This window comes from Dromaius novaehollandiae, chromosome 16 (genome assembly GCF_036370855.1).
Source record: "Dromaius novaehollandiae isolate bDroNov1 chromosome 16, bDroNov1.hap1, whole genome shotgun sequence".
In the NCBI taxonomy this organism is placed as follows: Eukaryota; Metazoa; Chordata; class Aves; order Casuariiformes; family Dromaiidae; genus Dromaius; species Dromaius novaehollandiae.
Genome location: NC_088113.1, coordinates 4,793,209 through 4,817,100, shown reverse-complemented (window position 1 = coordinate 4,817,100; position 23,892 = coordinate 4,793,209). Strand labels below are relative to the sequence as shown.

The following is a 23,892-nucleotide window of genomic DNA, read 5'->3' as shown; positions in this document are numbered from 1 at the left end:
ATATATATGTATATATAGACTTATTTTGAATACACACGCATCCTTCTGGCAAAAATTATAGAGGAACTAAAATAAATATGTCAGCTTGCTCCTAAAAGACTCTCCTGCTTCCGAAAATAAGCATTGTGCAAACAAATCAACCTCTGCTTAGCAGGAGACAAACCAGACTGTGAAAATATAGAACAAATGGCTGTAATTGCTCAAAGCCTCACCACGTATGCTCAGCTTCAGTAGGCACTTTGAAAGCAAAATCCACCAAGCCAGAGCAGGTCTCACACCAGTAACACAGTTAAAAAGGGGACAAAAAAGCCCAGCACCCAGATTTTGGTGGGCTGGAAGTCAGAGACAGCATGTTCTGCCTGGGAAAGGTCCTATCACAAAAAGCTTCTCATTACTTTGGAGCTTTTAATTAAACAGAACACAACAAAAAAAGTGGTATTTTCTAAGATGGCTGCTCAAAACCATTTGCTCGAGCCCCTCCTGAGCCCTTGCACCGGCACAAGGCAGAAGGGCTCTGCACCGCCCTGAGAACGTCAGGTTTGCCCCAAGGAGGCCAGCCGAGAAACCCGCCGGGGTCTTGCACGTGCTCAGCCCCAGCTGGGTCTTGTGCCTCCCCAGCCCCAGTTCGCACTGGCGTTCGCGGGTTTCCCTCCAGCGCTCACGTGGGCACTGGAGACTCGTGCCACTGCGCTGTGCTCCCGCTCACGGCACGGCCTGACCCCAGCACCCGTCCGTGGCCGGCAGTGAGCGCAGAACTGAGACCCCACTGCGGCGGAGCAGGTCAGGGCAGAGGTGCGTTGCGGAGAGGTCCCGGTGGTTCAAAGTCAAAATCAGCAGCAGGTTCCTCCAAGATCCAGGCTTGGATAGAAAGAAATAAGAAAAGAGGCACCTTTGGGACACAGCTGGGATTTCCCGGGGTCTCCACGAGAGGACCAGGGGAGGGCAGAGGGGAATCCTCCCCACAGGAGAGCAGGCGCCGAAGCCCAGAACAGGGCCAAAGGCACAAGGTACTACACACTGACACCAGCACCTAAATCATAAGGGGATACATCTCAGAGCACTTTATCTCACAGGGAAAATGGAGGGCAGCACAGAAACTCCCACCAGCACCAACCTCCCTGCTCCCAGTCCATGCACACGGTGCCACGCACCATCCACCAGAATTGCACAGACCAACAGGCAGCCCAGCCCGGTGCCAGACTCGTTCCGATGCCTTCTCCCCACTTAACAGACCCTGAAATTGCCCTCGGGCAAACCCAACGCTGCCAGGAGTTGTGCAGAGCAGACAGCATAGAGGGACACTCTCCCACGGAAAGATGCAAGGTCTTCAAGCAGTGTTGCTTACACCCATCCCATCCTCCATCCTTCCTCTGCAGAGTCAAGTTTCTCTCTCTAAGAGCACTCTCTGCTCTTAGTAAGGGTCCCTAAGCTAGCCTGGTACACAGATCCAGCTGGAAAGCCTGTTCTAGGTAACTGTCCTTGATGACTCAGGAGCATTACATGACTGGGGAGCAAAATTGCTCATGGAACTTGAGCCCCAGACCACAGGATCAGTGAGACAGGTCTTCTGGGGCACAGGATCTGCCCAGACAATGTCTGCCTCTCTAGCTACCACTACATCCTCTGCTTTTCTTCCCCCACAACGGCTGGAGTTTTCATTTTGGACTCCAGAGCACGGCTGAAAGACCTAACCTTCAAACAGCCTCCCTAAAGCTCTGCTTTGCCCCAGACGCAGCGGCACCTCCTAAGCTCAGCAAAAGCTACAGCAGAGTTGTTTTTCCTTTTAAGGGCTGAGCATTTGAGAACGAGTTTCAGAAAAATGTACTGGCAGTTTTCAACCCCTCTCCCTCCTTCCAAAACGTGCTGCATGGATCCAGAGCTCGATCCAAATTCCATCTGCTGGAGGGGAGGCAGCTGCAGGGGACACTTACTGCCAGCCAGGATGGTCCCTGCCCAGTGAAGCTCGCAGACCCAGGCGTCTTGTACAGGAGCTGAAGCCTGGCACAGCTCAGTTCTCCTGTCCTCCCGGCCTGCCTGCCCGTGGGCCACCCCACAGGCTGCACCAAGCCCAGGATACATCTTCAGGTCTGGTGCAGGCCCCGGGACTTTGGGAGCAAAATCAGCATCAGGCTTCAAGAACGACTGCATACCCATCGAAACAAATACAGGACAAGCCTATAGCCAGACTCTGTCCTTCCTAACAAACAGGATCCATACGGAGAAAGCTCAAGTTTAACAACACCCTAGAGAGAAAACACTTCATAGCTGCTTAGGGCAGTGCATTGTAGGACAACCTGCAATTTCAGCAATGACTGACCTCCACGAAGCAAGTATCTTCTGCCAACTCTGGCTCAGAGGCATCCTGTCTTGTCTCCATCTGGCATACAGGCAGAGTCCTTCGCACCTCCTTGGTGCTAACTTCCACTCTTGCATCCTAAATAGCTCAGGAAAGAAGGAAACAGCCTGATGCTTTCTGCCACCCCTGAAGGCAATACCCCACTCCCTCACTCCTAACAGCTTCAGGAAAAGCTTCAGGAAGGATTCATACCAGCAGATACGACGTAAGCACGCATCAGTGAGTGTGAGCGTGGCTGGTGCCAGCAGACCTACAGGGCACTGTCTCATCCCTCCTGCGCACGACTTCCCTGGAGGAAGCGGCGAGTCCGCAGGCGAGGCGCAGGCCTGCCCCAGCCAGGCACGCAGCGGCTGCCGGCTGCTCCGCAAGGATGTGCCCAGCCGCAGGCGATGGCCACCTGCCCTCCCGCGGCACCAGCCAGGCTGTGTCCAGCTCCAAGCGTGCAAATCCCCACAACCAGGTACCCAAGGTCATGCATCAAGTTTTCTCCTTATGTTTTCCTGGGTCACGCCGAGCTAAGAGACATCTTTCCAGGTGGACCAGCGCTGGACTTTATCTACGTTAAGGTGGCATGTTCTGGCACTTCAGACTTTTACAGAATCTGCCCATGCATTTTAGCTTCCACAGCATCTAAGAGCCTCCCAGGCTGAATATATTTAACCCTACAACTAGAACTGGATGGTTCCTGTTTTGTCAAGGGGATTGACACACAGAGAAAGGAAGGGACAGAGCAGGAACCAGAACATAAGCCTCCCGCACTCCCAATTAACCCCTTCACCACTGGGCTACGTTTAAACCACTGCTAACTACTAGAAGAGTGAACGCAGTTTGTCCCTGTTTCCATGGACCTCCAAGTCACAGCCGCCTGTCATCAGCAACCAGAACGAGTGTTTAGCATACCTAAGCAGGGCTAAATTTCCTACCACAGACAAGGTTGCACGCTCTAGGAAGGCTCAGCTTACCCGACTGTAATGCACAAGTGAAAATGAGCACTGGGGCCAACGGAAGCACGCGAATGCTGCCGCAGCTTTCAGGAAACATGGCACAGGAGCTGCACCTGCCAAAAGGATGACGGGCAAAACCCCCGGATCCCTGGAGAAGCGACAGATCCTAAGTGCTTCTCCCTAAGCCAAACGCAAGTAATGTCACATAAATAATGTCCCTGCTATTTCAAGGCCATGGCAGCACTCACCACCCTCGCTGACATGCTAGGAATGACCGACAAAGGTCTCGATTCATCTAGCTTGCCGCCCAGCTGCTTCAGCACCGAGGTGCCCTCTTTACGGCTCAGCATGTCAGCAGCGGCGAGTCCAGGGCTTCCTCTCGGCACTACCAGGACGGCCTCAGGGCAGGCGAGCACGCGGCCGGCTGGCAGCTGCCGCCTCCGCCACGGGCGCACACGGGAGAGCAGCCCAGGAATGGGCAGGCCCCACCATCAGAGGCTGGTCTGGAAAAGCCATCGCCCAACACAAGCCCAGCAACTGCTGTCACGGTTCGGCATCAGGCCACATCACTCAAGCTGCAAGCCGCGCGAGGAACAGGACTCGGCAGCCCTGAACTGCGCGGCTGAGTTTCAGCATTTCTGTGCACGGAGAGATCGCCCCTGCGCTTAGTCCAACCACGCGAGGCCACACACACGTTTCAGTGCTACAGGCAGTGTTACAGGCCATGGAGTTTCCATATAGAAGGGGAAAAGCAAGAACAGCACTTGCACCATCTTCACGAAAGGAAACAGAAAGCCTGTAGCAGCCACCAGGCGAGGCCACAACCAGGCGCGAGAGGCTCGTTTAGGCTAGGCGGGGAGACATCCATTTGCTACCCAAGGTACCAACGAGCAACAAGATGAAAACATTTACAAAGGTTTCTGAACAACTGAGGTTAGCAAAGACCGGAGAAGACAGGGAGGACTATAAAATAAACCTACCAAAAAAACAGAAGAGGAAAACCCAGCAGCAGGTCAGTCGGGACCGACCGGTTGCCCTAAAGAACACCCAGTGAAGGGAATTAAGAGGAACTCTTTAAACACCTACTAGAGTCTAAAATAACTTTACGGGACCATTAAAAAAAAAATCCCAGTTCTATTACTTCAACTTTTCTAAAGAAGGTGCAAGGGCTGGCAGAGGTGGGAGGCAGGAGCAGATCAAGGTTGTAATTAAAGGGTGGAGCACCTGCAATTCAGGGCCTTACACACAAACAGCCCACTATTACTTAGGGTGCCAGCTGTTTACTCCGTATAAACAGCCTGATCGCAAAGCATAAAGCTTTTTAAGTTCCAGAAGACGTATGCAAAGCTACAGATCTGAAGCAGCAACATTCCTAAACACATGGTATTAGCAAAATAATAGCCCTCTGTCTCTTCACATTTAAAGGGCTGCCAGTCATTTATTAGCTAAAACACAGAGTCCCTTGAAAACTCATGCAAAACACTGACATGGTTTGCAAGGGACCTGGTTATTTCTCAGCTAGCAAAGTCCACAAGACACTGGCGGCTAAATATATAAAACAAAGATAACAGTGTTTCATCACAACTTTCTTAGGCCACTCCATTCTTCAGCAAATCTCTCCAGCTGCAGCTGTCTCTGGCTACTCTGCTGCAAAAACAAAGTAGGAACAAATGCAGAGCAGCTCTTGAAAGTATTAGCTGCCCAAGCTCGCTAAGCATGACTCAAGTTAACCGCTACAGTGCTGGGAGGGCAGAGGAATTTGGCGATGAGTCAAAGGCGAGAGGAAACACAGGGTCCGCAAAAGGGTAACTCTCATCTGCTCCTCTTGCTGCCCTAAGGAAACGCATCCCTACAGGACTCCATGCGGAGGAGCTGCTTCACAGGCATCATCGTTTTCTCCAGGCCAAACATATTAATTTCCTCTGGCAAGGAGGAAGAAGTGGTAAGTAAACAGCTGGAAACCTCAACCACAAAGTTCATAAACCCTCCATAAAACAATAAGCCAAAACCCCTCCTTCCATGAGAAATTAATTTCTTGCATTCGTTTTGCCTGCAGAAAGCGCTGAACAACAAGCACATCAAACGTGAGAGAGTAACAACGCCCTAAGTGAGCTAGACCTCAGAGCATCGGGTCCCTCACAGAGGCCTCCTCCTCCTTTAAACTGTGTGGTCCACTCAACTACCTAATTTTCAGCACATACCCTGCAAGGCTCAAGCCACCTAATGTCTCTTTAACTCACCTACTGATGAAGGAATTAGAAGTTTAGGATGAAAGACACAGCCCATGTTTGATTTTTTCCATTGCTTTTAATCCTGAGGCAATAAGCCATGGACCAAAAAAAAAACCTCCCTCCAAAAGGAAAGGTGTGTTTAGATGCTGTCGTGAACAGAGATTCTTATCCTGACTGATGATCTCCAAAAATACTAAATTCTGGTCAGGAGTATTATATTCCATGAGCCATATGTCAGCTTCCTCTTTACATACTTGTGTTAGTAAGATCAGCGATGACCATAACAACACCTTTGAACTAAAAAAGAAAAAAAAGATAGTTATGTATAGTTCTGGTTCTTTGTTATTAGCAAGATCTGACTCGCTTTTAATGAGAAACAAAGACTGTGTAGCTCTACTTTGCCTTAAAACACAGTTGCAGCCTTTTTAAAACTGAACTTATCTCTGCAATCTTGCATTTTGGAACAAAGCACGCTTGGTTTTTAAAAAATCAAAATCCACATTTTCTCTCAGCATGTTATAGAAGCAAAGGTAGAACAACCTTCCTGAGAGTCAACGAGACGCTAGAGAATCATATCCATATTTCAGCCACCAATTCAAAAGCCTGTCAATTGTTTTTTTGCAAATGTCCAGAAAAAAATAGTTGGGCTTTGTTAGCTGCTGCTTTCTCAGCACGGTTCAGCAAGCAGAGCACTTGCGAGAAGGCTGAACTTCCACAGTGCACGGTACTGACTGTACAGTAATTGCAGACCTTTGCAGCATTTCCAGTGGTATCGCATTAAACCGTCTCTTCTGAGAAACAGGTACAGCAGCGATAAAAAAAAAATGATAGAGTCACTCCCTGCAGAGATCCACATAGACGTTACCAAATTGTTTCTTGCGTTCAACCAAGCTTTTGCACTGCTTATATTCATCTCTACAGCCTCTCCAGGGAGTAGAATAGAAAGATTCCACATCTTCACTGATAGTAAAGTCTCTCGCTCACTTGCTTTTAAGGGTAGGCTATCAATCTAGCAGGGTGAGGAGATGACCATCTGGGAAAGGGTGGATGTCAGAGACAGCGGTGTCAGGAGAAGTTCTAAGACTTGGGACCTCTGGAAAATAAGGAAAGCCCCAGTGCTCAGATAGAGTGTATTCCTTTCAGCTCTCAAGTTTGTGAGGAAAGGGGGCAGGAGCCGTTTCAAGTTAATAGCTGAAATTCTGCAGAAGAAAAATGAAGTCTCTCAGGGGGAAGAGAACAGTCGGCTGGTTAAATTCATTATTCTGGAGAGGTGAAACTGGACAACTGCAGAGTGAACATATTTGTGTAAAATCAGAACCAGAGCTGGGAATGGACTTCTGAACCCGATCTGCACCCCATCTTACTATATAACAGCTTCTTGGGCTTGAGAACTGCTGGCACAAGCAAAAGCACAGGTCTCACCTTTTCCACAGGTCCCAATCCAGGTTCCAAAAGACCTGGCTAGAGTGAGCATTTCGGACATGTTTCCAACCCAAAGGCAATTCACAGAGATACATCAATGCAGCTGGGAAAAAGATGAATATGTACTTGTGGACTTTAAACAAAGTTAAATTCAACCACTTTCAAGAACAGATGAATTTCAAATCTGAACAGAATGGGTTTCTCCTGCTTAAATGACTGGGAGATAGGTGCAAGGTAAAGAGATGCTACAGAACCGAACCTGGTTCAGACCATATTTAGCTGGCAGCAGGTTCTCTCATTGACCAAGTCAGCCTGAAATAAATACTTCAGCTTCTGTGCATAATCAGGAGTGCAAACGTATGTCATCTGTTTGCCCTGGCTTTAAAGGACAAGAAAGAAAGAAAGAAAAAAAAAATCAGACTGAGCTTTCTTATAAATAGCACAATAGACATAGTCCAGCTCAGCGCAGCAAAGGAGGTAGCTGCAGAGCTGGCAAAGCTAGACAGGATCTCTACAACAAAAAAAAATTCAGGAAATCCCCAGTGTCACCTCTCCCCACAATTGATTTAAAATGAGCTTATCCCTCACACTTAGTACATGAGGAAGAAGAAACTTCCTGGCTACAAGGGGAGAAAACACAGTTATTAATAGCATCACAATGAGTAAGTATCAGAAGTTATGTTGCAGCCCTGGAAGGTCTTGGCTGCATCTTGAGAATATCTGTTGCCATGGCAGTAATTGCTATACATGGTAACAGCGAACAGTGGTGTGAGAACAATTTACTTTTTGATTTGGTGCCCAAAACAAGTTGCTTTTGTTTTCTCTCACCAAAAAACCCAAGCATTTATTAGGCTGTGCTCAATCCAAAACTGAACTTTTCACTTTCAACGCTGTTAAGGAAAGCAACAACAACAACAACAAAAAAAAGAGCAAATCCAGAAAACTGCCAGGAGAGGTGTCAAAGGTGGCAGTGCTGTCTCTGTCCTTTGGCTGCATAGTCAAGGGACTGGAGCAAAGATCTGGACAACATTCAACATTTTTATATCAGAACTGTCCTGCTTGGTCAGACGTCCACATAGACGGTCCCAATCTGCCCCCAGTATCTAGCACCAGTCAACAGCAAAATAATAAGGCACAAAGAGGAAAAAAAAAAAGCTAAAAGAGCACAAACAGCCATACATCCTTCTTCCAACAATTTGGAGCAAGGAGACGGGATAACCTGAACAACATATAATATTTAGCACAAAAGCAGATCGCCCAGTGGTGTCATGACATTTTCATTCTGTTCTCTGCTCCATCCTTAGCTGCTCACAATGTCCTATCTCCCTCCTCCACCATTACTGAACACTGAGCTGATACTTCCATAGAAATGCCTGTCCCCTTCCTCCCACCATCTCAGTCCCGAACAAGCGCAGCCAGGACATCTTTTCTCATTTGTTCGCAGTCCGTCACTGGACGTGCCAACTGCAGAATGTTCTTCCCCAAACGCCACTCCGGCATCGCTTTTTCTGTGTCATGACACTCTGAACAGCACAGACCTCTGCAGGGCTCCGCTAGCAACTCCCCTCCATCGTGAACTCTGACGGTCTGTTCCTAATCTTTACTGTCTGTCTATTAACCATCTATTCATCCACGCGTCCCGTGAACAGATGTTTCTTTGAGAGCCCGTGGACAGGATCTTGCCAAAAGCTTTTTGAAAACTCCACCAGGCCATTCGACTGAATCACCCTTGCCCATGGGCTTGCAAGCTCCTTCCAAGCACCAATGGATTTGTGCGGCTTGATTTAGTTCTACAAAAACCATGCCAAGTCTTCCCCAACACATCGTATTTATCTACATGCCTCTTCAATTTTATTTCCTGGAACCATGCAAGAATGTAAGAAATGCCTCTTGGGAGAGACCAACTGTCCATCCACTGTCTCCAACAGTGACAATAGGGGAGGTTCATCAGACAGAGCACACGAAACCTAGTCATATCCTCTGTTCATTTCCTTTCTTATTCCCCCAGAATCGACACGTGTATCATGCATGTTGGAGGGTACATCCCTGCCTGTTCTCTCTAGCATCTGTTCCAGCCCTGTTGCCCATAAATTTGCCCAAACTCTTTCTGAGTTCGCTGATGCCATTTGTCTCCACAGCCTCCTGGGGCAGTAGATTCCAGATGTTCACCACCCACTGTAAAACAAACAGAAGTACTTTCTTTTAGCTGATTTAAGCCAATCTCCTACAAGTTTCACCAAGTGCCCTTAGTTATAGTACTGCAAGGCTTGGTGAATAACATCCAACTTAATCAGTGCCTTCGTGATTTTGCACACAGTGATCATATCCCACTCCCAGCTTTCTCTTCTCCGAACTGAGGAGTCCTAAACATTTTAGTCTCCCTTCATAAGACAGCTACTCCAGACCTCAATCATTTTAATTACCTTTCTCTGTATTCTCTCCTACCCTTCTGTGTCCTACTCAAGATGCAGAATCGAGAAGCACATGCAGTCCCCCAGAGATGGATGCACCAAGGTTTTACACAGGGTCAAAATTACGTCCTCTGCTTTGTTATTATCACCCTTCCTGGTGGTGATCAGTATTTCACTGGCTTTTTTGGCTGCCATTGCACACTGAGCTGACGATTTCAGAGAACTGCCAGCAATGACTCCAAGATCCTTCCTGAGCTGTAGCTGCCAGTTCTGAGTTAGGCATCCTACAGGCCTGGGATGGATCATTTATCCCTACAGTTACCCCACGTTTACCTATGCTTGTTCATCCACCACCTATTTGTCTACTCAGTTCTGTGAGGTCCTCCTGGAGTTCCTCACTTTCAGGGAGGTATCTGACTACCTGAAGGAGTTTAGGACCATCTGCAAACTTTGGGATTTCATCGCACACCCCCTATGCCTTAGGGCACTGATGAGGAAGACAGCCAGTCCCAGCACAAATCTCTCAGGCCTCACTGCCAACTATTATCCATGCTGAAAAAATGACCATTACGCTCTGCTTTTTGCATCCTATGCTTTAACCAGCTCTCAGTCTATAACAGGACCTTTCCTCTAGTCCCATGGAAACCAAATTGCTTTACAGTCTTTGGTGGAGAACCTCACTAAAGGCTCTTTGAAAGCCCAAATATATTACATCCACTGGTCCCTTTACCCACGTGTTCATCAAGCTCCAGCAGGCCTGTGAGGCAGGGCTGGGCTTTACACTAGCCCTGCTGGCCCTTTTCTAACAAACTGCATTTGTACATGCCTTCAGTGACCTCGTTCTTGCTTACAGACTCCCCCATGTCAGAGCATGGAGGTCAGACCCACGGGTCTGTAGTTTCCAGTATCCTCTCTACAGCCCTTTTCTAACAGTGTGCCTGGCACAGACACTGGGCCACCTCATGTTTAGCTCCCAGATTTCCCTGAGATCTCCATCCCTTTAAAAAAAATGCCATCACATTTGCCACCTTCAATTTTTCCGATATGAAGGGCACTTTAAGTAACAGGATGCACAAAGTAGCTCAGCAATTTCAGATTTAAGATGCTATAGCACTCTTTAAGTATCTGTTCCCAACAATTTCTTATCAGTTCCTCCATTTGCTCTAAAACTATTTGTATTGACCTTCAATTTGAGACAGCTTCTCAGGCAGCTCTTTTATGGAGACCTTCTAGTTTGGGAAGCTCCTCCACAGCAGTCAAGATGGTCAAAAAATGGATTAGATTTTCTGTGACAGCCTCTTCTCTGGTTTCCTCTCACACCCCAATCTCTCTTGCTGTGGTCTCTCCAAAAGGTTTCTGCTGCATTTGAAAGTGATTCATGTTTGGTAAATTAATTTTTCCAAAGTCATATGTTTGACTTATTTTGGTTTTACAGGTAATCTGCTGGAATGAGCATCTTTTTTGTCTTCTTGTTTGGATACAGCTTCATCTTTCTGACAGGCATCCTTCTCCCACCAGCCTTCTTTCCCTGTCAATTTACTTTTGTTTTCTGACCACCTTTAAAAATAAAAAAAAAAGTTTATCTTTTCTTGGTGGAGGTATCTATTCATTCTGAGCTGCCAGTGTCATTACCAAATAACTTCCATACTGCCTACAAGCCTTTCAGCTTCTCCTTAGCAGAGGGACAGAGTCTTACAAGACAAACATCAGGGCTTTTCTTTAAAGGTTAAAACAACAGAAGGCCGTTTTCAGAAGACTCAGAAGTAAAGGCCAGCTCTGCCGTAGGGCAGACATAAGTGTCATGAATTTTATTAAAGCTGCCAGTCACAAAGACCCTGTCATATCCACAGGCTCTGAGCTATCATGACTTTTCCAGTCACTGAAATACATGTGTCCAGGAACAAGAAAACCCCAAACTTCATCCTCTGTGAATCTGATGGACGGGACTCAGCTCGCTGGAGAAGGCACAGTGAAAATGGGGCGGGGGAAGCCTGACCCCTTACTCAGGCACCCCCCGGGGCAGCAGGTCCCTCCCTGCTTATAACTGCACCAGCCAGGAACGTTGCTTAAACCAGAGTTTTCAAAGGTCACTACACACTCCTAGTTTCTGGATGCCCAAGCTGAGGGGTTTGCAGCGGGATACACATTATGTGACCAAAACACCTCCTGAGACGCTGAGATTAGAGGCAGAGGGGCCCAGGCTTCCTCCACAGATGCTGGAGGAAGGCAGGAGCCACACTAAAGGACAGCCAAGGCCTCCGGGGAGCAGTGTCCTTCGACGGTGTCTCCTTCCCCAGGAGGAGCCACGGCCCGGACCTTTGCCCCTGTGCATTCAGCACTGCCGAGCATACAGAGCTGCCGCCAAGGTCAAGGCCCTCACAGCTCCTGCCGGGCTCCCGCAGGAGATAAGACACAGGGCTCAGTTGCTGACAGACTGCAAAACCACTTTATTCAGTGACAGGTTTGAATTCAAAAAAACCACTGATTGATTTTGGCCTGCAGCGTAGCAAAAAACGGGGTTTGCATCTCCCAGCTGTTCATTACTCTTCTTAACGTGTTTGTCATAGCCGGTCTAGCAGGCGTGAAGTTGAGAGAGATGAAGTCCGATACCCTTCCTCATCTTGAACCACACAGAAAAGCTCTACCCAGACAGGGCTGCAGCCCTGGAAAAGGCCTCGCAGAACATCCCCCAGCAGTACCCAATTTTCACAGCCAGCAGCCTTCGTGCATCCCTTCGTCTGCAGACCCACGTAAGGGGTCTGCCCTATGGGAAGCCCACACAACAGCAGCAGCTCCGCTCAGGATGCTCTTCCACAGGGATTGACGGACCAAGCCACGCTCTCGTACAGGCACGCCTCACCACGATAAAACCTCTTTATGCTCACAGACGCCATTTGTCCTTTCCAGGGAAAACAGCCCCACCATGCCCCCACGGGGAGGGTCTAGAGCTTTAGCCCTATAGGCAAAGCAGCGCAGCTTCCTACGGCAGGTAACAGCACTAGAGGGAAAGCTCGGTGACACACTGGCAATATCAGAGGGAACCCAGTTAATTCACGCAAAATTTGTAAGCGCATCAAATCCTCTCTGCGGTCCACAGAAAGTGCAGATTCCAACCCAGGTCCAACCGGGATGCAGAGGGCAAAAAAGCAGCATTGCCGACAGCCTCATTAAAAGTTTTGCTGCGCTGTGATCATCCCCACACATCACTGTAACTAATAACTAGTTAGGTAACTAATTAAACCCATGGCCTTCCCTGCCCCCTCCAAAAGGCAGACGGTGTGCCGTTTCTGGGGGTCTGAATTTCTGCTCTGAGCAGGCACTGCATACACTGAAGAGGCTGAAGGACAGAAGTAACTTAGCCGACGAGGTCAGCTGCAGGGGCTATTTTATTTCAGCCCCCAGAGTACAAGATGTACATGGTATCAGGAGACACTCTCAAATAGGAAGCCGTGCTCTTGCTCAAAGAGCCTCCAGTGCATGAGGAAACCCCAAATTACACCCCAGAACATAGCTCGCTGTCCGGATCTTCCACGCCAGGCAGGAGCAAATGTTCCAGCTGCTGAATGTGACCCTATTTTAAGTTTTGATTTGAACTATGGGCTCTTTCACTGAGCTATTTGGTGATCACCAAACTCTCAACCTTTTTTAGCCTGCAATCTTCACTTTATGTTTTAAAGACCACAGGGACAGGGAGAGAAAGTAACTGAAGATAAAGTTTCCCCTCTAAGCGCACAGCAAGCACGCCTCGCACCAAACACCAGGGTTACAGAAAAACTTGCAACTGAAACTGCTTTTCCTTCCCCCACATACAAACAGCTCATGCAGCTCAACAGAAGCTTCCCTTATCCAAAAGGAGACAAAAGAGAGTGATTTCATCCATCCAAGACCAAATAAAGTTTAACCACACAAGCGCGGCAGAGGGATTTCTCAGGTTCCCGTGCTAAGCCATCGCGCGCGGTGCCAGGTGGCTGACGCTGCCGGGAGAGCGTACGATCGCACCCCCAGAGGCCCCCGTGCAGGGGGGCACGTCGAAGAGTTACGAGCTGCAGAGACTGAAGCTTCCCAGACAGAACAGGAAAAAGCACATCACTGGTAACCCCGTCACGCTGTGCTCCCCCGAGCAGCTCCCGCAGCTATCTGCGTCACAGACCCCTCTCCCTGCTCCAGCTCATCCAGCCGTAGCCCTCAGGAGGGCAGACGGCAGAGCTGGCAGATCGCTTCGCTCATGCTGAAGGAGATATGGCAGGAACTGTTTCAACAAGAGCAACCTGAACAAGCGACCCTACCTCCCATCCGTGTGGTTCTCTGTTGCTTCCAAGGAAGATGCCAGCAACACTTGTCCTCCTGCTCTTTCAGCCAGGGAAGGGCTGGATCTGCCAGGTCCAGCAGAGCTGGGATCCTGCCCCTTCCCCTGCAGCTCAAGGCATGCAAGAGGCTGCTGGGGAAGGAGGTAGGGAAGGGAAACGGGAGAAGAGAGGCCCTTATCTCCTCCCACAGTACTTTCAAACCACTCCTCCTTTACTTGAGCCACTTCACTCCTTAAAACACCACCGATTCACCAACGGGGCTGGCACAGCTCTCCCGTAGACCCTTCCTCATGCGAGAGGCCACTGCTCCTTCCATCTCCTCCACCCTGCTGCCACCACCAAAGGGAGCTCTCACAGCAGCTCTCTTCCAACCTCCCCCTCTGGCAATGGGATTTTGGCATTTAAGGTCAAAGCCTCCACCAGGGACCCAAGATCACCTCTACGGTACTGCAACCAAAGTTGACCTGATGGGCCACAGGGAGAAGAACCCCATGGTAACCTCCCGGCGCCAGCACGAGCGGCCCCTCACAGGAGAGCTCTTACTCAGCACTCAAAGTTTTAACAGCGGCTTTAACACCTTCTCTAATTAAATTACCAGTCACCCAAGTATATGGCCAATTGTTCTCCATATCTACGAAAATTCCTAATCAGTTCTCAAGGCCGCCTTTGGCTGAGGAGGTTAGAAAAGCAGCAACTGCATAGCAAAAAAACTACGTCTCTGCAAGGCCCCTCAAAAAGCAAACTCAGAAGCCACACGAGAGCTCTCTAAAAAAGAACGTATCTTGTCCAACAGCCCTCAATTCACTGTTTTTTAGACTACACTGATATCTGCAGCTGAGCAAACCAGCAACACACACCGTATGTTACAGTCTGACACACAGGTGAGTTACACGTAAGGGCTCCCACGCAGCAGTTCGCATTTTGCCCTGGCAGGCTGCTAGCGGCAGCAATGCTGCCAGCTACACGTCTACCCGGCCGTGCCCTCCTCCCCAGCGCGCTGGTGTGAACAGGGTGCCTCCCCGACTGGTCAGGATGGCGTCTCAGGAGAAACCGGAGCAGATCCACCAACTCGCTGCGGCTGGGAGGGTGGCTTCCCCTCTGCTTTCCCCCCGACTCTTTCCGCGCAGTGCATCCCCAGCACGAATCGCACAAGGACACTGGTGTGCCTCAGATCCCGTGCTGAGCTAATTCAGCTTGCTAAGTTAAAAAGCGACTGGTTTTCGGCTGGTTTCATGAACCGAATCATTTTGGTGAAGGGTCCCACAAAGGCCAGAGCCAGGACAAAAGAGCACGGCAGTGCATAACGTCATCCTGCGCAGAACATCACCACCTTTCTCACCCTCACCGTCAGGATGGGAGAACACTTCTAGGACGCTACGTGTCCTGGACAGCACAGCATGACTAAGCTAGATGTTGACCTAACTTCAAAAGTCTGGGCAGCAACCTGCTTTTACAGTGCAAAGCGTGGATTTGGCTTGTGGATCCACCTTTCAGACTCCTCCCAAGAGCCTGCTGGATTACAGTATGTAGCACCATTCATTTAAGTTGCTCTAAATGCTAGTTCACGGCTGCATGCTGGGTCACCCTAAATCTCCCCACCAGCTGCAATACAGGATGTCCCACTGCTACTTTTCAAGAGTACTCTGAAGATGCCTGAAGTGAAAAGACCTGCAGTATCCAGAGACAGAGCCAGGCTCTGTTTTGAAAAAAGGCTAAGTGATTCTCCGGCTTGGAGAAATAACACCGTTCTTTCTGGTTCCCAGTTCTCCCACGCTACTGTTTTTCCATACAACTGGGAATAACAAGGCCCAGGCCAGCACACCAGCCAAATGAACACAGACTAGCAAGTTAAAAAAAAAAAACTTTGTAAATCCCTGTGCAGATGATTTAATTTCACTTAATCCAATAATGTTGACAAAAGAGAAGACTTCTGAAAGACATTCCTCAGCATGCAAAAGCCTCAATTTAAATATGGCTATGCCAGCTCATCCTGTTCTGAGATTCACTGGCAAAAGTGACTGGTGTGTCTGCTGGTTTAAACAGAACCTTTTCTACGATCAAAACCATTCTGGTATTGCCATTCCAAAAAAGCCTTCTACTTTAGACTAGTAAAAGTCTTCAGCATCCAGAACCTCATACCTGGGTTTTAGACTTATTTTAAATTATAGCTTCTAGTGAATTTAGGCCCAGTTGATAGAACACACTGTAACTGGACTCAGCAGGCATGGCTTCAGTAACTTCTAAATCCACAGTACAGAAAGGAATGCAGAGGTCCTGCTTTTCACCCTCATGTTTTCAGTGATTTTAAAACCAGTTTCAAGGAAATTAAAATACTTTTATTTCACTGAAAAGCCTTCTAATGAGTTTCCAAGCTGAACTGGTAACTCTCCTGCCATTTGTACTCCAGTGCAGGACTGCAAGCGAGAGCCCAGGGGAAGTGACAGCAGAGCACAGACCGAAGCACAGAGCTGCAGCTCAAATTCCAACACCGCTTCCTTCAGTCATTTTACTATACCAGCTAAACACGATTCAGTCATATCACAGCAAGACTATCCATTATAGTAGGGGGATATAAATTGCTAAGAAAAAGTACCACCCTATTATAATGCGCACAGCACTTGTGATGTTCAACATACACCCAGCTCCCCAGGCTCACTCCAGGCAGCACGCTAAGCTCACAGCACATTTGCCTTTCTTTCGCCACTTCTTTTTGCTTCTTTCCTTCACATTCCTTTGCTTCACTTGCTGTTGATAAGAATTCATTAAACATTTGGAGCTTCTCTGATCACCGAAGCTCAGAGCAATGTTTGGAAGGCCTAAAAACATCCCAAACCTAATTACAGTAGCGAGGAAGCAAAGAGCTAGACAGTGCCACTGGTACACAGACGGATACCAGATTAGCTATCAAGATATTCATAGCTAGGAAAGGACTACCAAAGAACTACAATATAAATGAGGTGGAGACGGTCGTTGGACCACAACAGTGGGACCACTTACTGGTCTATGAGAAACCAAACCCATGATGAATCTAGCAGTTGGAACTTAGTCACTGTTTAAATACATATAAGGGCGACTCGGAGCTTGGATTATGGGGTGCGACTTCTTGCCAGTGAGATCCAGCCGTGGCTCGCTCAGCCTCTGCAAACACACCACGCTTGTTACATCCCCCTCTGCGCCAAAAAGACACAGGGAGGCAAACCCGGAGCTGGAAAGACTACGGCAGCATGTTAGGAGGGGTTAGAAACAGGCACTGGCGCAAGCAGCGGTAGCAGCAAACCGCTGCCGGGACCTGGTGGCAGGGTCCCTGCAATAGAAAGGAGAGCCGGCCATCCCCTAAAGCGAGAGGCAGAGGCAACAGAAAGCTGCAGCCAACAGCCAAAACCCTGTTTGAACACAGCCTCCGCAGGGGCACGTGCATGAAGAGGGCATCCTTCCAGGTAACACTACGTAGCGTGGCTCACCCATTTCACTCCCCGGGTCTCCACTCAGTTATCCATGCCACGAAGACTCCCATTACAACTTCTGCTTTGACTTCGCCTTGCTACTGAAAATACTTTAAGATAATTCAGCCATCTTCTAAAAAAAGCCCAGTCCTGGCTGCTGCTGCACACGGGAAGCTGCGTGCAACACCTTGCACTGCCTCCAAGTCAAAAAGAAATTAAAAAAATCAGCTGGCCTTCGCATGATTAAAGCGGATGTGTGGAACTTGTTCCCAACTCAGACAGCACTGCATAGGGCTTCTCTTGGTATCACTGAGGATTAAGACAGTAAGTCTCTCTGTCATTTCTCTGGAAAGAAAAACTAAAAAGCTAAAAAGAGAAAAAGCAACCACGAAACAAACAAAAAACAGAAAAAGCAGAAAAAACAGATTTACAGAACTAAGAAATTACCCCTGCTAGAGAGCAACTGGCCCAGGACCACCAGTTCAAAACGTCTACGAGTGGGCAGGAGCCTCGAAGGAAGCATTGCACTCCATCGAACCTTTCTTCCTCCTCAAATGGGTTTCCAAGCAGTAAGCGCAGCAAGGTTGTTTGCACAGGTAGGAAACAGCTCCATCTGCCAAAGCAAAGTGCCTTATGGCAGTGTCCCACATCTGCCAAGTTACACACACAAACGAGCCCAGCGCATTTTTTTTCCCTTCACTTGTTTGTTTTTGGTAGATCATAAACCCTGTGGCTAAGAAAAAGGTTAGTCGAAAGGGGCCCAGGACTGCTGAGCTCTGAGCTGAAACAGAAACGCACAGCAAGTCTGGGGAGCACAAGGTACTCACTGTCATCTTCATTTTGTCTCCTACCACTCTACTTTCCATCCGTGGAAAGCAAAGCACGGTGAGAACCCAAGTCAGACAGCTAGACATGAGGCGAATACGAGAGCAATAAGAAAAATGCATCCTCTGCATCAAACCAGCTTTTCATTTGCCTGTGGTAGGTGACAAAGACGCCAATGAATTATTTTATTTAGATTTCTTTAGTTTAGTTCCCCAGTGCTCTGCAGCATACAGCCCTCAGTGGAACCGCATGCAAGACCCTAAGCCCAGCAGGAAGCAGGAGCCTGAAAAAAGCTCAGAATCTCCAGGGCTTCGGTTTTTCAGCTCGCTTGTTTTTTCAGGAAGAATTCTCAAAAGTCAAGAATGTCAAAGTCCGAGAAGGTGCTACCCAGGACACTGGGTACCTTGCAAAGAACATTATATCCCCTCCTCTTCCCCTGAAGCACGGTGCTGCGGAAGGCCAGACACACGCCGGCTCCTGGAGCTATCACACGATCCACGCACAACCCTCTCATTTGGGATCAGGGAATGCTCTCGGTCTCCCGTGCTTCACCACAAATAAAGATCTACATCTTCAGCATCCTCTTTACATTATATTTCCCAAAACTTTTCCAGCTCTGTGTATTGTATACCCAAAAAGTGGGTATGCACAACGCACAAAGAAAAAAGCTTGGGGGAGTACCTGGGGGATCTCAGGATGTGTTTGACACCAGCTACACTGGAATTTGCTGGTCAATATTCAGCTGGAAACATAACAACTCTGTTATTCCTCAAATGAGTAACCTCAGACGCTTGGAACAGTGATTAGGATGAGAGAATATATCCCAAAGAATGGTATTTTCCCCTTCTCCCATGAGAGAAAGACCAAATGCAGGAAAGAGACCAAGTGCAAAAAAATTTCACTCTTAAACCACAATGTCTAGTTCCAGATGCAACAGCCAGATGGATCTCAGGTCTGCTGTTTTAGTTAATCCATTCCTACCACTCCACAAATTAACTGTTTTAAGAAGCTTCCCAAAGTAGAAGACTACTCTTCCCCAGGACATGGACAAAAATGATCAGAGAACTTACTTTAGTGAATACTCATGACTGAACTACTAAAAAGTGCAAGAAATTGCTTGAGCAGTAAAGCCTTTTTCCTACAGGTGAACTGCCCTTCTGCTCATCCCAACAAAAAGAGAAATTAGTATCAGCATCAAATACGTAAGTAATGGCAGCAGAGCTCAGAAACCCTCTATGAATCCAGCTAAAACCAGATCCCAATGTTTGCGCTGGAATTTATTACAAATAAAAGGTACTTTGCTCACTATTCAACTCTGCCTGGAGGGCTTTTTAAAGAAACACGAATGCATGCATGTCACAACAAGGCACAGGTAATTGTGTTTTACCTGGAAAGGATTGATGGAGCCTAAATGGAACATTTCAAATTCTGACGTATTTATTTCATGAAAGCTTGTAAACACCTCCTCCTACTTGCATCATCCACCAAGAAAGCCTTTGGGCAGCACAACAGGAATGGAAGCACTGGGAAAGGAGACTACAGAAAAGGAGGAAATGCCACTTCTTTCCTTTGAACTTGTGATTAGCTTCCATCAGAACAGCCTGGTGTGTCTGAAGGCGTTTGCTCAACGACTAGGCTTTATCTGCATGCAGAGGCAAACGCTACAACAAAACACACGGCGTCACCTCAGGATCTAGTTCCAGGCCATGCCTGTCCTGCTGATAAGGGCAACTTAAAAAGCATACAGAAGTCTTGGCAGAAAAGATGACCACCTTGCCCTCCATAGTGCGTCACCACTCCTCTGCCAAAAGTTACTGCCTCCTCAACTTGCCAGCAGAATTGCTGGGGTGAAAACACACTCCCAGTTTCACGTAAAGCCAGTTGGTCTTTCACCCCCAAACCATTCCACCCAAAGAAAATTGCATCGCCGCTCTCGCGAGTCGCTACACCAGCGGATTAGACGGAGCAGTGATGACCTGCAGGAGCGAGTGGCAGAGGTCAGACTGCTGATAACCTCCTACACCTGCACTTACCTCTGCTGACATCTGTACTCCGGGAAAGATAAACAGAAACCTTTGCTAGGAATAGGCTCAACTAGCAGACACAAGCGCAGGAGAAGCTGGGAGCAGAAGCGTGTCCTTGTGTTCACAGCTAGCTACAGAGAAGGCATCTACTCATGGCCTCATCTAAGCCAGTTAGGAGCAAGGTGAACCAGACCAGCCACAGGAACCCAGGTCAGAGGATCCGCGCGGGGATCTGCATGAAACAAGAGGAAGATTCCTGTGTACTATTAGAAGCCAAACACCCCGTTACTGGGAAGCCACAACTGAGTTCAGACATAAGACATCCTGGGGCAGGCTGATGTATTGTGGAAGCTTTCACTCATTCCTACATTAAAGCCTCTGGGGAAAAAAAGAGAACCCAAAACATAGAAACTACTATTCGGACAAAGATGGATTAAATTCACTATTGGCAACAAACTCATATTCAAAGCATTGAGATTCAAAGACAAAATTATGGGCCTTCTTATTTTCAGTCATACCATCATTATAAGCAGAAAATAAAGCACATGAATCCTTTACATTTTGTATTAACTACGGGAAAAGAGCAACCAGATCACCAGTTTTCCCGCTGAACAGGTATATTCAGTACCCATCTCCAAGGCTGTTTAATTCAAGTATCCCAAACATGCTATTAGGATGACAGGTCCAAACTGAAAAGCTTTCTTCACCATAGATAAAATGGCAACCAAGTAGTATCCTTACCAGTGCATTTACCTATGAAGAAATATATATGATATTTCCTTTTGTGACTTCAAGGAAAGAGTTCATTAACATATAGCATTTATTGAGCTGCACTGGCAAAAAAAAGAAAAAAGAAAAAAAACTTCATGGGCCAAAAAGCCAGACTCCTACAGCAGTTTATATGCTTCCTTATCTGTAATTATAAAAGCAATGCCATTAAAGCTAGTTCAGACCTTACGAATCCTTCCCACAGCCCTTTCACAGTGCTGCTAGTTCTTTCTCCATTGCTCTATGGGGAAAAAAAGCTGTTCCCCTGCACACAGAACTTTACAGAATTGGGGCAACCGTCTACTATTGCAAACAGGTAAAGTCAGCACCCCAGGAACATCAGGACCGATCCAAAAAGTGCCTTAAAGCTCAGACACAAATACATTGAACTGCGCAAGATTTTCTTACCCATTGAACAGTTCCTTACAGGAGTCTCTCATTCTCTCATCTTTGCACCGTGGCACATTACATTTTTTTGGAGACCAAGTATATAAGTTGAATGGGCCATATTTGCCTCTCGTGCCCCTCAACTACGACAGCTCTAAGTGAAACAGATTCGCCACGTCTTCTTGGCACGTTAAATGTGCGAGTCTTATGCAAGGCTTTCAGCTGCAGACCCAACAACTGTCAGGCTGAAAGCAGGCTTTTGTATAACAAGGATGGCCATAAAACTCTCCCGCTTACAAAAAGTATCAGGCCAACATACTTAGATTTTCCTGTAGCTTATGCGCTTACAACTTAGGCCAACACATCTGTTTCAGTTAAGCAAACCTGTTGTGAATGCAGAATGTGAGCTATTTAACCAAAAACCTGGCTTCGAAATCTGCATTCTTATAATCCACTGTGATCTCAGCATCACTTCAAATAGCCTAGATCCAACTGATAGGACAGAGCCATCTCATCAACTCAGCAAAGAGCAAGCACAAAAAAACACCAAAAAGACAGTCAATGAGGATACACCGCCCTAGCAAGGGAAAATCCAGCACAAGAAGCTTTGCACAGCTTCTGGCTGCACTGCCTAGCAGGATAGCCCAAAATCTAAGCTGCTTTATCGGTTTGTCCAGTTCATCCCCTGAAGTGAACAACCTGCAACCTTGAACTCCGAGCAGCGAATGTCCTTTGCTGTCACTAGCGTGGAGGCAGAAACAACAGCTACAAGTTGCTGTTGCTGGCAGATTTCAGAGCATGTACTAACCATTCTGCTCTGGATCCACTCTGGTATTCAACATCCACTCTCGAAAGGATGGGATATTCCTTCCCAAGAGAGGCTGCGCTTGCAGCCTAGCTCAAACTGCAGTCTGCTGCAAGAGATGCAGAAGAGGCAGGAGAAGAAAATTCAGAATCAGGAGAAACAACTAACAGTGGTTCCAACCTCCTTGCCCCATCGCAGAGCCACCAGGCAGAACGCCAGCGCGGCTCTCCCTCCTCTGCCCCAAAGACAAAGCGAGAAGGCAGTCGAAATCCCGTGCCCCTGGGGAGAGCTGGGCTCGCAAGAATGTTAAATCGTCCTAAGCTTTTCACGCACGGATGGAAAAAAAAAATCTGGCAAAACAATGCAGAGGCAACTGGCATCAGCTGCCTGGAAGACAGTGTTTTTGCCAGCCTCTGTACCTTCCTCCCAGCGGAATAAAACTTTATTCAGCCACTGCTGGCCAGCAAACTGAACGGCACAGTGAGCCGAAGGAAATCTTTCTGAATGGGGTTATTCAAAGGAGCCATGAAATCTGCCGCTGGTCGCTGGCAGCACGATGCGGTCTGGGGAGCCGGCCCGGCTACCTGGACGCCGGCAGCAGGTGATCCTCCCCACAGGCTTCCAGCCGAGGAGCTAACCCGCTCCTCCTTAACCCTCTCCAGCAAACCAAACGCAACGACGCGTTCCTGGGTTTGACCAGGACACTGCTGTATTAGAGCTGTACTTTCTAAGCGCCATAAAACAACCTAGAACACCCCAGAGCCTGCACGCTGGGCTCAGCCCGGCCTGAAACCGGTGCAGCACCAAAGGGCGGTTCTGGTTCACCGCTCATCGCTGGGGACGGACAGAAGGCGTGGGACAGGCTGGCGGCAGTCCCTCGCGACGGAGATGCTTCTAGCGTCTGCTTTACCTTGAAAACGCCGTATAGACCGAGGCCAGCTTGACCGAGGCAGTCGCGCAAACTCTGCAAAACTCGGAGCCAGCTCTATCATCAGCCCTTCGAGGCAGTACGCAACCTGGCCCGCCCGCACCGCGCGCTCGCTTCAGGGGCGCGCTCAGCCTCGCGGGGAGCCCATCTCAGCGGGGAGCCGAGGGGACGCGGGAGGGCAAAGCCAGTCCCTGCCCCGCAAGCGAGTAGCAAAAGGCGGCCGAAAGCAGCCCCGAGCAGGCAGAAGGCAGCGCGGCAGCACTCGCTCCCGACGTTTCGGGCGCCGGCGGCTCCCGGGAAGCTCGGCCGCGTTCGCCGCCCCCGCCCCGCGGCGGAAGCCCCCCGCGCCCCGGCCCGGCCCGGCCCGGCCCGGCCGCCCCAGCGCCGCGGGTGTCGCCCAGCCGCGGCCGCGCCTCGCCGCCGGCCCGGCGCCCGCCTCAACAGGTGCGAGGCGGCCGCACTCACCTCTCCGCCATGGCCCGCTCGGCCGCGCCGCCCGCCTCGCTCGCTCCCTCCGTCCGCGGCGGCGGCGCAGGATGTGTAACCCGATGCCGCCGGCCCGGCCCGGCCCGGCCCCGCCCCGCCCGGCCACCAGAGCCGCCGGGACCCCCAGCCGCTCCCCGGGTCCCTCTGCTGGGGGCCGCGGCGCCGCAGCCAGCGGGCGGCGGGGCGGGGCGGGGCGGGGCGGGGCGGGCGGCGGCGCGGCGCGGCCCTGGGGCCCGCGGGCAGCCCCTGGCGGCGTCTGCGGGCGCTCGCGCCGCCCCCGAGCCCCGGCGGAGCCGCCGGGCCCGCGGAGGAGCCGGGCCGCGGCCTCCGGAGGCGGCACCGCGCCGGCCCCGGCAGCGCCGCCGGGCACGGGAGTCGCTGCCCCGCCGCGGCGGCTGGGCCCGGCCCGTCCGCCCCAGCCGCTGCTCGGGGCAGCGCCGAGCGCGGGAGGCTGCGGAGGGCCTCGGCCCGTCGAGGGGAGGCCAGCGGGCGGGCAGCCCTCAGCGCCGGCGGCCTGGCGAGCCGGGTGGCTCCAGGCCCCGACGCCGGGCTCGT

General features: G+C 49.5%; 1 protein-coding gene across 2 annotated transcripts in view; it reads right to left on the bottom strand.

The window, feature by feature from the left end:
* The window catches only part of LOC112983172 (rho GTPase-activating protein 39-like), a 68,289-nt gene extending 44,778 nt beyond the window's left edge, over positions 1-23,511 (bottom strand). Inside the window, exons 1-2 of one of the 2 annotated variants that reach the window (XM_064521337.1) lie at positions 23,317-23,511; positions 2,318-2,434 (exon numbers count right to left, since the gene is read on the bottom strand). In XM_064521337.1, coding sequence (XP_064377407.1) covers positions 2,318-2,434; positions 23,317-23,327 — 128 coding nt within the window. In that variant the 5' untranslated portion in view covers positions 23,328-23,511. The remainder of the gene's footprint in view (positions 1-2,317; positions 2,435-23,316) is intronic. The other variant, XM_064521338.1, reaches the window with a different exon arrangement.
* Positions 23,512-23,892: the final 381 nt, after the last annotated feature.